We start from the raw sequence: 12806 nt of genomic DNA, 5'->3' as shown, positions 1-12806 counted from the left end.
TCACTTAATATGTATGGGACAGAAAAGTAATTACAGTCAGAGGGATTTCTGTGAATTCCAGGCCAGCCTGGTCTACCTCTATAGTAAGTTTCAGACCAATGAGATTTTGTTTAAAAAAAACCAAACCAAAACAAAAAAAAAAACCAAAACAAAAACCAGCCTTCCAGAATGTTCCCTTGTATCTTTGTGTTCTCTTCCAATGGTTTAAAAGACAGATCTCATTACTTATTATGGAGGCTTCTTTGGACTAGATCACTCACAGTTTAAGAGGATCACTAAGGAGCACTTGACTTTGTAACACATGCAAATTCAGCAATAGTTAAAAGAGAAGTTGGCCCTTGGACCAAAGAAAGGCACACTTAGCCACAAACAGTCCAGCTCAATAGACTACCTGGAACCAGTTCAGAAAAATGTTTCAGCAGACTTTAAGGACCCTAGAAGTTCTTCATTTTGAATTAAAGGAAGTCTGTATTCAACTTTGACAACATCTTTCTCAACAGGAGATTGCCCCCAGATGGGATACCCCCCACATGCAAACACTCACTCAGTGTGCAGGGGAGAAGGGGAGGAGGCCAGCCAGCTCTCTTGGCTACGACCTGAGATGCAGAGGGAAGGGGGATCCTTACGTCCTTGGCTGCCTTTGGATCCGACACACAGGCGAAAGTGATGTCACAAGTTGAAACGACTTCAGCGGGGGTTCTTCCTAGGCGGGCCCCCTCCTGGATGAACAAATCACACTGCAAAAGTCACAGATCCTAACGTGAGCTGCATGCAATGCAAAACAAACATGCTGGACAGGCCAGAGATGTGTGGACCTCTGGCTGGTCTCCCAAGGCAGGAGGCTGAGCTCGAGGCCTGACTTCCAGAGACCTTACAGACTATCCTGTTTTTCTAGACAGACATGGTATCTAGAATGAGTGTCTGCTGAAGGCTGGCAGTTTGAAGACTAGGATATGGACAGTGCCTATGCCCAGCTCCTCTGTGCGAGTAGAGCGGTGGCAAAACCAGCCTAGGGACCTGAATCACTAGCACATGCAGAGGGAGCAGGGCTGGGCTGTAGGGTCCCTTTCTTCTGACCACCATTCCCTCTTGGGTGGTTCCAAATACTGTAGCCAGGCTAAGACTTACAAAGGGTCTCGAAGACCTAACTTCTTTTTGTCTAAAATTAATATCATCCAAAATATCCTGTAAAACAGATCACTGCTATTTTGGTGTACATTTCCCCCATAAGATATATTGAAAATGAAAGCTGGGCAGAGATGGCACATGCCTTTAATCTCAGCATTCAGGAGGCAGAGGCAGACAGATCTCTAAGTTCGAGGCCAGCTTCATCTATCCAGAACAGCCAGGGCTACACAGAAAAACCCTGTCTCGAAAAACCAAAAAAACATATTCAAAGAAATTTTAAGAATAACTTGGGCACTTGGGCACACTGTATTGTAAGCAGGTTTTTCTTTCTTTTTTTTTTTTAACTTTAAGAAGTTTATTTTCTATGTAAGAGTGTTTTGCCTGCATGTAAGAATATGCACCACATGTGTGCTTGGTGCCGTTGGGGCTCAGCTGAAGGTCCTAGATTCCCTGGATCTGGAGTTATGGATGTTAGTAAGCCACCATGTCAGTTCTGGAACTGAAACTGTATCCTCTGCAAGACTAAACAGTGTTCTTAACTGCTGAGCCATCTCTCTAGAACCTCTAAAATGTTTATTTTTAATTGCATTAATTTTATCTGTGTGCATGCATATGCATGTACACACATGAAGGTCACAGAACGATTTGCTGGAGTCAGTTTTCCTTCTACTGCATGGGTTCTGGGGACTAACACAGGTTGTCAGTCTTGGCAGAAAGCATCTTTACCCACTGCACACACTGAACCATATCTGTCTTTTCTTTTCTTTTTTTTTTTTTTTTGGTTTTTCGAGACAGGGTTTCTCTGTGTAGCTTTGCGCCTTTCCTGGGACTCACTTGGTAGTCCAGGCTGGCCTCGAACTCACAGAGATCCGCCTGGCTCTGCCTCCCGAGTGCTGGGATTAAAGGCGTGCGCCACCACCGCCCGGCCATATCTGTCTTTTCTTAACATACTGCCACAACTACTTTGAATTGGTGGACATTCAATACTGTCTAATTTTTGTTTTGGAAAATTATTATCCAATAACTATTGATCTAGAACTGTAGAGATGGCTCAGCAGTTAAGAGTATTTGCTGTTTTTCCAAAGGACTTGGGTTTTATTCCCAGCATCCACACAGCAGCTCACAACCTTGTGCAACTCCAGTTCCAGAGGATCCAACACCCTCTTTTGTACATACATACAGGCAAAACATTCATACACATAAAATAAATATAAAGTACATATAAAATAAAAATAAGATCTTAAGGATTAATCTTAGCACTTGGGGGCTGGAGAGATGGCTCAGAGGTTAAGAGCACTGCTTGCTTTTCCAAAGGTCCTGAGTTCAATTCCCAGCAACCACATGGTGGCTCACAACCATCTGTAATGAGATCTGGCGCCCTCTTCTGGCCTGCAGGGATATGTGCAGACAGAACACTGTATACATAATAAATAAATAAAATCTTTAAAAAAAAAAAAAATCTTAGCACTTGGGAGGCGGATCTCTGGGAGTTTAAGGTCAGCCTTGAACTCACATCGAGTTCCAGGTAAAGCCAGTGCTATATAGTGAGACCCTGTCTCAAAAACAACACTTAAAAACGAACAAACAAAACAAAAAACTATAAACAAAACTAGTTATCTTTTTAAAAAAGATTTACTTATTCATGTATTTTATATATATGAGTGCTCTGTCCTCATGCATATCAGAAAAGAGAATCAGATCTCATTACAGATGGTTGTGAGCCACCATGAGGTTGCTGGGAATTGAACTCAGGACCTCTGGAAGAGCCGTCAAGTGCTCTTAACTGCTGGGCCATCTCTCCAGCCCCCATTATTTACCTTTTTCTTTAGAGAATTTTGATTGTTTATAGATGGTCTTTGCTGTTCCACCTTACCTTGTAAAGAGCAGCCTTTGTTGGAGGCCAGTGCTGTCTAGTCTACTTCGGGAACTTAGAGTTCTACGGTATCCATCTGGGAAGGAAGCTTTAGGTTTTGTTTCCAGGCTAAGTGAGAGTTCTCATTGAGTGCCCCATCTTTTGAATTTTTAAGCTTTTTTTTTTTATTATTTGTATGTTCTTATGTTTACAGGTGCACATGTGTGTGGACTCATGCACACATGAACATGGAGGCCAGACATCAACATCTAGTGTCTTCCTAAAGTGGCCTCAATTTTAATTAAAAATTAATTGGAGATGTCTAGCTTTTATGTGGATATTAGAGGCTTGAACTTAGAGCCTCAGTGAACAGCAAGCTAGTTAGTAAGACTAACCAACTTCCCAACTCAATTATATTTCAGAAAGAAAACAGGTCTGCTTAGTATATTTCCTGCAAACAACAGTAGGCATGGCAGTGACAGGAGAAACACTGGCCCCTCCCCTTTATTTAAAGGTTTATATATTTTATATAGATGAATGTGTGCTTGAATATATGTATATATACCATATGTGCACCTGGTGGCCTCAAAGGCCTTAAGAGGGTGTCAAATCCCTTGACCTGGAGTTACAGATGGCTTTGAGCCATCATAACAACACTGAGACCTGAACCCTGGTCCTCTGCAAGCACTATTAACTGTTGAGCCATTTTTCTAGCCCACCACTTACACTTCATTTTTTCCCCCCCAGGCGGTGGTGGCGCACGCCTTTAATCCTAGCAGTTGGGAGGTAGAGCCAGGCAGATCTCTGTGAGTTTGAGGCCAGCCTGGTCTACACAGTGAGTTACAGACAGCCAGAACTACACAGAGAAATCTTATCTCAAAAACCCAATTTTATACTCCCCCCCCCCCCAACAAAATTTCTCTGTGTGCCTTTGGAGCCTATCCAGGAACTCACCCCAGGCTGGCCTCGAACTCACAGAGATCCGCCTACCTCAGCCTCCCAATTGCTGGGATTAGAGGCGTGTACCACCACCACCCTGTTTACTCTTTCTTTTCTGGAAATTAAAACCATGTTCCTTATTTATTATTTCAGAAACATCAGCAGGTCACTCTATTCTGCTGTCATTTGCTATGGAGTCTCACTGTGTTGTGCAGTAAGTCTGGCCTCAAGAGCTCCTCTTTGCCTCAGCTTCCTGAGCAGTGGGGACTACAGACATGTGCCTCTGTGCCTGGCCAGAGGACTATTCAAAGTTTTTCTTGCTTTTATAGTTACTTACTTAGTGATGTGTGTATGTGAACACGTGGGTCAGAGGTTAGGAATCCCTCTTTTCACAATGAGAGTCCTGGTGATCAAATTCAGGACTCAGGGGTTAGACTTGGTGGCAAGCACCGTTTCCTACTGAGCCATCTTCTAAGTCCCAGAAGACTTTTTCTTTTCTTTATTGGGGTGTGTGTGTGTGTGTGTGTGCGCGCGCGCGCGTGCGCGCGCACATCTCATTATGTACCCCTGGTTGGTCTTTAACTTGCTATATGTATATGTAGACCAGGCTGGCCTCCCTGGAACCCTCACTGCATCTGCCTCCTAAGCGCTGGGATTGAAAGCAAAGCACCATCATTATCAACAGCCTTAAAAGAAATTCCAAGGGCATCACTACAGGACTAAAGGATAGTCCCAAAGGATGGCTTTTTACATCCTTGCCAGATCCTGTGCTCTTGTTGTGCTACTCACACAGGTGGAGACAAGCAGAGTGTCTTGCCATGTAAAGTAAAAGCACAGCCGTGATTTGAATTTGGGCCTGCCTGACTTAATTCTTAGAGGCATGACTCTCTTGTTCATGTTTCCCAATCAAGAAAGAGGCAGCCAGAGGCACTTCTATCAAGGGAAAAGTCCCAGTTACCACACATGCCCAGACCCCCTGCTCTCCCTCACTTTCAGCAACTGCAGTCTTGAGGAGAATGCTGGAGTCACAAAGTCTGCAGTGGAGCTTTAGGATGTTACCTGGGTTAGGTTCCCAGAGCATCTACCCAACGCTCAACACACGTGGCCTAACAAGAAAGCGTGGCTTTTGGAGCCCACTATCCCAGGCTCCCCACAAAAACCAATCATTTTTCTATTCTTGAAAGGCATCTGATCCAGTAAAAACCAATTTTGAGAGTAGAGGTACTGAGGAAGAGAACCAGGGCCTTGCTCTAGCACTGAACTACACTCTAGACCATAAACTATTTTGTTTTGAGGTTGCTGGGAACTGAACTCAGGACCTCTGGAAGAATAGCCAGTGCTCTTAACGGCTGAGCCATGTCTCCAGCCCTAATTATTATTTTTGTTAGTATTCTGCCATCACTTAGCCCCAATGTCTTCTTTAGCCATCAGCTCTCACTTCGGGTCTGTAGTTACTTATCATTCACAGGGCTAAAGCATACCCCATCTCAAAAGGGAACACCTTTCCAGGCTCTGGTCCTTATTCCATGTAAGAACAATGCTCCCAGTCCCTGCAGCAGTTCATTACTGCAGAATTACTGTGCTCAACCTGCTCAGAAAGGACCACATCATAGATATGGTATGGTGGTCACAAAGGATGAACCTGGTGTGCCTACGCGCTCCATGTGATATGTGCTTATTTTAGAGCAATGGTATGTCTGTTGCTGTTGTTATTTGTATTTTTTAAAAAAGATTTTATTTTGTATGTATGTGTATATGTGTGTACAGATACATGAGCACAGGTGGTTGTAAGCTACCTGATGTATACGCTAGGGACCTCTGGAAGAGTAGTACCCAGTACACACTCTTGTAACTGTTGAGCCAGCTTTCCAGCCTGGTGTTTTTTTTTTTTTTTTTTTTAAAAAGACAAGGTTTCTCATAACTTGCCTTGTAGACCAGGCTGGCCTCGAACTCACAGAGATCCACCTGCCTCTGCCTCCTGAGTGCTGGGATTAAAGGCGTGTTCCACCACACCAGGCTTCTTGTTTGTACTTTTGAGAAAAGGTTTCACTGTGGTCTGGAACTTCCTACATAACGTAGGCTGGCCTAGAATATAAGGCAATCCTCATGCCTCTATCGTTTAAGTGCTGGAATTATAGATCGTACACACGTGTGCGATCATGTGTAGTACACCTTGAGTAGTTTTAAATACTTCAATTTTTAGAGCAACATCCTATATATCCTTCTGCCCTGACTAAGCTTTGCTCCTTTTCCTGGGTGCAGAACACTGAGTAGAACCACTGAGTAACCACCCTCAGTTATTCCACCTTCCATGTGACAAACCTCACCCTTAATACTTACTTTCTCTGCAGTCCGGTTCCAGACAGTCACTGTGTGACCCATTTTTAGCAAGTTGGAGACGATGCCACTTCCCATTAAGCCAAGGCCCAAAAATCCTATCCTGAAAGAGACAAAGATTAATCAGTTCAGACAAAGGCATGTCCACTCCGCAGCACAAGTAACAATGTACGTTTTTCTTTTATGACACTGGGCATCAAACCCAGGGGTGTTTCATGTTAGGTAACGCTTTACAGCATTGGTCCAGCACTGTACCTCTTCCTCTTCTGGATGGCCAGTAAGGGTCCCTAAATGCATATGGCCATGTCTAAATCTCTGACCACCAGAGCCCAAAGCATGACTTCTGTGGCTATTGGCAAGTCTTCCAATTGTGGACCCCCTTGCTTCTGATAGAGTATCTGAGCTTCTAATTCCACTCCAGTGACAAAGAACAGAGCTATCTTCAGCTCCTGAATGGCTTCCTGATCAGCAACCCCATGCACTAGGCTTTCAGACCACTACATACATATGTGCCCCAAATCCACAAACCACAGAGACAAGTGCTGATGGCCAGGGGGCCCTAGTAGTAGTATGCACCGCTTCTCCCTGACATCTGTTCTCCCAGGCTCTCACCTCGGCCTCTACCTACATCCTCCAAAGCTCTGTTTCCAACGCCGTCTCAAGCCTTCACCACTCTCTGCGACTGAAGTGCATGTGGCAAACTCTGCCTACCTTTAACTTCCTCTACTTAGCCCTTCCTGCCACTGGAGAACTCGGTGGGACTGCTTGCTACTACTCCTGTCTTTATACACTTGTACAGAGATCTTCTTCTGGCCTAAATGTCTTTTCTGGTTCTTGTACTTTGCATGTGTAGGTCAGAAGATGACCTTGAGTGTCATTCCTCAGACACAAACCGCTTTTTTGGGAGACAAGGTTGTCACTGGCCAGTGAAGCTTGCCAAGCAGGTGAAGCTGGATGGCCAGTGAGCCCCAGTGAGCTGTCTGTCACCTTAGCACTGAGTTTAGAGGTATGCACCACCATGCCTGGCTTTTTCATGTGGGTACTGGGGGCAGAATTTAGGTCCTGAATTATTTGGCAAAATAGACTTTTTTTTTTTTTTTTTTTTTTTAAAATTTAAATTGAGACAGGGTCTCACGTTGTAGCCCAGTCTGGCCAGATATGTTGCTCAGTAACCTCAACTCAGAGCAATGTTCCTGTGTCAGATTCCTGAGCTCTGGAATCCAGGGTGAACCACTATACCCAGCTGGTTTTTATATACCTTTATTTCTTCTTGCATGGCAAAATAGTTAAATGTCTTTCTTCTCTCAGAAATTCCACTATTATCTTGTTTTCTATTTGGGTTTTTTCTCAGCTCTCAACATTCTCTGCAGATTCCCTACAAAGGCTCTATGCAGCCTCTCCATACTTTTGTTTTTTCTGGAATCCTGCCTGCAGGCACCATTGGAAAATGATTCCTTTACTTGGAGGCTTCTCTTACTCTGGCAGGAATACCTAGGTACTCAACATGCTCTGTCTCAGCACATAGAACATCATGTGAATCAAAGCCACCACATTCCTCAACAAAACAGGATTCTTTGACCACTAGGGTTTTATGCTGAGGTGTTTGCCATTCATAACTTTCTTGTGTAGTACAATTTCTCCCATGAAGCCTATCAAGACAGGGTAATTTTCTTTCCTTTTGTGTTTTAGGAAACTCAATAGATCTATGAGCGAAGTATCTGTATGTCCAACATGACAAGTAACAGTCCAACAAGTTCTATGTCAGTGTGGATTAATGTGGATCAGATGCTTTGTGTGGCTGGCTTCAAACTCATATTAAGATGCCTTGCTGGGCAGTGGAAGCACATGCCTTTAGTTCCAGTACTTGGGAGGCAGAGGCAGGCGGATCTCTGTGAGTTTGAGGCCAGCCTGGGCTACAGAGCAAGTTCCAGGACAGCCAGGGATACACAGAGAAACCCTGTCTCGAAAAATAAAAAAACAAAACAAAGCAAAACAAAAAAAAAGTGTTGCCTTGAGAGGCAGTCAAGGTCTTGGGTGAGAATATAAGGACTCAAGTCGTTAGTCCTGTGCTGGTCTTGTTTTTAAAACAAATACAATCCTTACTAAAGGATACCTACCTTCTATGCCTGGCCTTCACTTTTTTTTTTTTTGAGACATGGTTGTGCTCAGCAGCCCTCGTTGGCCTAGAACTCCTAATCGTTCTCTGCCCCAGCCTCTCAAGTACTGGGATTGCAGGTGTGTACCACCACCTCTGGGCTCTATATCCCCCCCATCTCTGATCAGTTTCTAACAAGCTCCTATCTTCTGCACACTGCAGAGGGGATTTCAAGAAGAACCTGGTATAACTAGGGATTTCAAGTTTGTACTGTCAAAAGAGATATTGAGTTTTGTCTGTGAGAGAACGATGTGGAAGGCACACACTAGGATTCGTATTTGTTATAGTGCTCATAACACGATTCCTTAGTAATGAACCCCTCCACTAAATGACTGCAGACTCAACTGGCCCAGCTGAAGCAGCAATGATGCTGCAAAGACAAGTCTCTGGAAGGTTCGGGGCCACCATCTAGGTAAGGTGGAAAGCAGCTCACAGGTGCATGGGAAGGACAGGGAGGGGACACAGGGAGAAATGGGTAAACTGAGACAAAAGGGTTTATTCCAAAAACCTGCATGTCTCTCCCCATGGCTAATCTCGAGCTCCCATCATACAAGGTAAATTTACATCCTGACCCAAATTTCCAGGAGTGGCTCCAGACTAGCAGTGGCAGCACGGGCAGTTGTGCTACCTACAAGGAAATGAATTCTTGGCCTGCACTGTGGACATAATCTACCAACTGAGAAGCCCTATTCAGGATGGGGCCTGAGATAGAGCTTTACAAGCTGTCTTTTGGAAGGCTCAGAGAACTTCTGAAGTAGTTGCTCAGATTCCCTGACAATTAGGGAGCCAACACCTGAGCCTCTTCCCAAGGGAGGACCCCATAGGAAGTGGGGATGGGCACAACAACTTCCTCTGCTAAGTGAAACTGTTGCCAAATTATTTATCAGGCTTGGACACAGCCCTTCAGGGCTCCCTTGGTGCCACTTCTCCAGTTCCAAAAGAATCCAGAGCCTCCAGGAGGCTTCATCATCCAAGGTCTTACTTTTTGTCTGTGGGTGTGATGCTGCCATTCACGGCTGTGCTGTCTGCTGCCTGGATGGAGGTGGAACCAGTTTCCTAGAGATAGGGAGCACAAATAATCATCTAGCTGTCTCTGACCACAGTGAGATCACAGGTGAAATAAAAATTCAAAGGCAGGGAGCCTACATACCTCTTCACATATTTTCAGCTTCTTTGTGATTGCCTGGTAACAGACAGCTGGCTAATAAAGAGGGAGGAAAAAGACAACTTATTAAGTGCAACAGTTCTACATGGTAATTTCCCTAAATGGTTAGGCCTAAAATGAGACAATAACACAGGATATTTCTTTGTTGTATAATTTTAACAAATCCAGAGGAAAACACTCATTACCTCATTATTCCATATAGCTGCTTGAAGGTGGTCTTTGTCTGACTCTGAGCTTCCGAGATGTCAACTTATATGCCTTGTTATGGAGTTGGTCAGTAAAAGCTGGGCGGAAATCAAATCTGCCCACCTCCAAAACCATTCATTGCTATAGGGTCTTTGCAAAGTTTGGCCCAACCCCCAGCCTCACAAACTTTAGTGAAGCTTCTTGCTATAGCCACAGGTCTGGAAAGCTATCCTGACCACAGAGCCACAGGATGTGGCACCAGGCAGCATGGGCAACCAACCTCATGGAGATAGCCTTCATGTCTAGCTCCTCCTGCCTTCAACTCTGAAGGCAACTGCTGATATCCCAGCAACACAAGTGGCTGAATCCTAAAAACTTTTTAAATTTATTTATTTTTATTTCACGTACATTGGTGTTTTGCCATGGGTGCTGGGTCTCAGGAACTGGAGTTATAGACAGTTGTGAGCTGCCATGTGGGTGCTGGGAATTGAACCAGGGTCCTCTGGAAGAGCAGTCAGTGTTCTTAACCACTAAGCTATCTCTCCAGCCCCAGCTTTTTTATTTTTAATTTCCCTGGCACCTGATTTCCTCATGGGCCTACACTGTCACTTCGCTTGTTGCTATGGCTTTCATAAACAGGTCTGCCCCATGTGAGCACTCACCTTCTCTGTTTGGCTCAACAGAAAATGATGGAAATGAGGATCTGCATCTTTGACTGGCTGGAATCAGAAGACAAGGAAATCAAATGAGCTGCCCTCTACCAAAGTCACTTCCTCTTGCCTAGAAGAAATACACCTTCCTGCTGCATGGTTTCTTCAACAAAGTCTCCTTCAGGGTTGTTGGGAAACTTCTATTTTTTGAGATAGGGTTTCTCTGTGTAGCCCTGGATGTCCTAGAACGTGCTCTGTAGACCAGGCTAGCCTCAAACTCACAGGGATCTGCCTGCCTCTGCCTCTTTTTTGGGATTAAAGGTGTGCGCCATCCCCCAACCCCCACCATTTCTTTTCATTTTCTGTACTAGGGGTAGAATCTAGGGGTCTTGCTCATGCTAGTCAAGTGTTCTACCACTGAGCACTACCTCCAAGCCCTCTTCTCAGTTTTTTTTTTTTGGTTTTTTGTTTTTGTTTTTTGAGACATTCTCACTTTATAGCTCTGGCTGGCCTTGAAGACAAAGAGATCCACCAGTCTTTGCTTCCAGAATGCTGTCTCTTTTTATTTTTTATTTTGAGACAGTATCTAACTTACTCAGGCTGGCCCTTCAACTCACTTGGTTATTCAGGCAGGCCATGAACCTGTGATCCTACTGCTTCAGCCTCAACTAAGATTGCAAGCCTGTGCCACCAGGCCCAACTCTGGCCTTTCATAAACTGCATTCTAGTTAAGGGAAAATGGGTTCAAATATGAAAAAGACAGATGTTTCTGCAGGTTAAGACCAATCACTCTACTAAGTATTACAAAGCTCTCCTGCATTTTAGCACTAAGCATTCACCAGGCATGCAGTTGGCCTTGCTGCATAAGCCATAGCAATTCCAGTACTCTTCTAATTTCAGAGTGCTGGTCTGCTTGGGTCTGAGGCCAGACCCTTGTAGGGCTCGGCTTCCTGGGATCAATTCTGATTACAGTGGCCATGGCCATAGATCTCCATAACTGTTTACAACTATGCCTAGTGCCAGGTGCAAGCACAGTGAAGCCAGTGTGATCCCAAGCTACTAAACATCAAGAACTGCATTCTCTGAGCTTGGCGGCTACATTTCTGTAATCCTAGTACCTTACCTGGGTATCTGAGGTAGAAGGATCTCTATTTTGAGGTTGGCATTGACTACCTAGGGAGACTCTGTCACAAGACAAAATAACCTCTCCTTCAACCCTCCCCAGAAAAAACTACCTCTTCATGGGTGGTGGTGGTGGAAGCAACAAAACGGGAGAAAAAAAAAAGTATTTATGGGAGAGAGGGTATTTACAATAAATACAAAAGTAGTCCTACCCCAAACAGTAAGAATGATAGTGGGCACATAATTCCACATATGATGCTGAACAGGTAAACTGCCTGGAACCTCAAGCCTAAAACACTGAGCACCCTGAGGATAGAAGATTTCAGTTTTTACCTCCTAGACTTCTGTAGTGCTTTCCAATAAAACAAAACCAAACAACCAGAAAAGGGGGAAAGGGAAAGATCACATAGCAAAGCCAGAAAATGTGCTATGTGCTTGTTCTGACATTGTGGTCAGTCCTACCAGCAGGAAAAATTCTTTACCTCGCTCGCAGTTGGCTGCCATTTGAACGCAGCCATTGGTCCGGCCATCATGCCCTTTACAGTGCTAGACTCAGGGATGGTGAGGTCCTAGAGGAGAAAAGCAGAGAGAGCATCAGGAAACTTTGCTCCCTTTGGCCACACTCCACCCTGACTAAACTCCTGGCGAGTGCCATGGTTTAAGTGTAAGGTCAAGCCAGTCCCCTGGGCAAGGCTCTAAGTGGGAGAAGAAGGGCAACTGCTTCCTGCCAACACGGAGTGAGCCGCCCTCTCCAGTCCTCTAGTAACAGAACCTGCACATGCACTTATGTCACAAGAACGACGGTTAGGAAGCTGCCAGCAAGTTACAGGGAAACTCTTTATGGCAAGTAATAATCACTAAGAAAACAGTGGCTTCAGAGGGAATCTACCTTGTCTTAAAAAACCAAAACCAAAAACAATGCATGATACTGCTGAGGAGACCTGCCCACATTGAAAGTGATGATGAATGCCAGAATACATCTGGGGTGGTCTCAAATGAACAGCTCTTCATCTGCAGGGCCTGGGCCCCATTCCCTTGGATAAAGCTGGTCTGGCCCCTCCTACCACTGTGATATACTCATACCTCACCCATCATGGAAGGACAGCAGGGTGAATGCCCATGTGCCCATAAACATTCCACCTTCCTGTACCAGGTCTCCTCCTCTACTACTCTGACTCCCCTTGACTCAAAGGGTAGTGACTGCTGCTTTGCCACAATAAAGCCACCTTCCCCCAGTCACTCGTACCAAACTGGCTGGCGTACCATCATCCC

General features: G+C 44.8%; 1 protein-coding gene across 5 annotated transcripts in view; it reads right to left on the bottom strand.

The window, feature by feature from the left end:
• Glyr1 (glyoxylate reductase 1 homolog) overlaps positions 1-12806 on the bottom strand; it is a 39265-nt gene that overhangs the window by 8373 nt on the left and 18086 nt on the right. For 4 of the 5 annotated variants that reach the window (XM_059270059.1, XM_059270054.1, XM_059270057.1 and 1 more), the window contains 6 exons: positions 12017-12103; positions 10425-10481; positions 9562-9612; positions 9394-9467; positions 6260-6359; positions 627-737 (listed from right to left, as the gene is read on the bottom strand). In XM_059270059.1, the coding sequence (XP_059126042.1) occupies positions 627-737; positions 6260-6359; positions 9394-9467; positions 9562-9612; positions 10425-10481; positions 12017-12103 (480 nt within the window). The remainder of the gene's footprint in view (positions 1-626; positions 738-6259; positions 6360-9393; positions 9468-9561; positions 9613-10424; positions 10482-12016; positions 12104-12806) is intronic. The other variant, XM_059270055.1, reaches the window with a different exon arrangement.

This window comes from Peromyscus eremicus, chromosome 8a (genome assembly GCF_949786415.1).
Source record: "Peromyscus eremicus chromosome 8a, PerEre_H2_v1, whole genome shotgun sequence".
In the NCBI taxonomy this organism is placed as follows: Eukaryota; Metazoa; Chordata; class Mammalia; order Rodentia; family Cricetidae; genus Peromyscus; species Peromyscus eremicus.
This window is presented reverse-complemented; position numbering and strand designations above follow the sequence as displayed.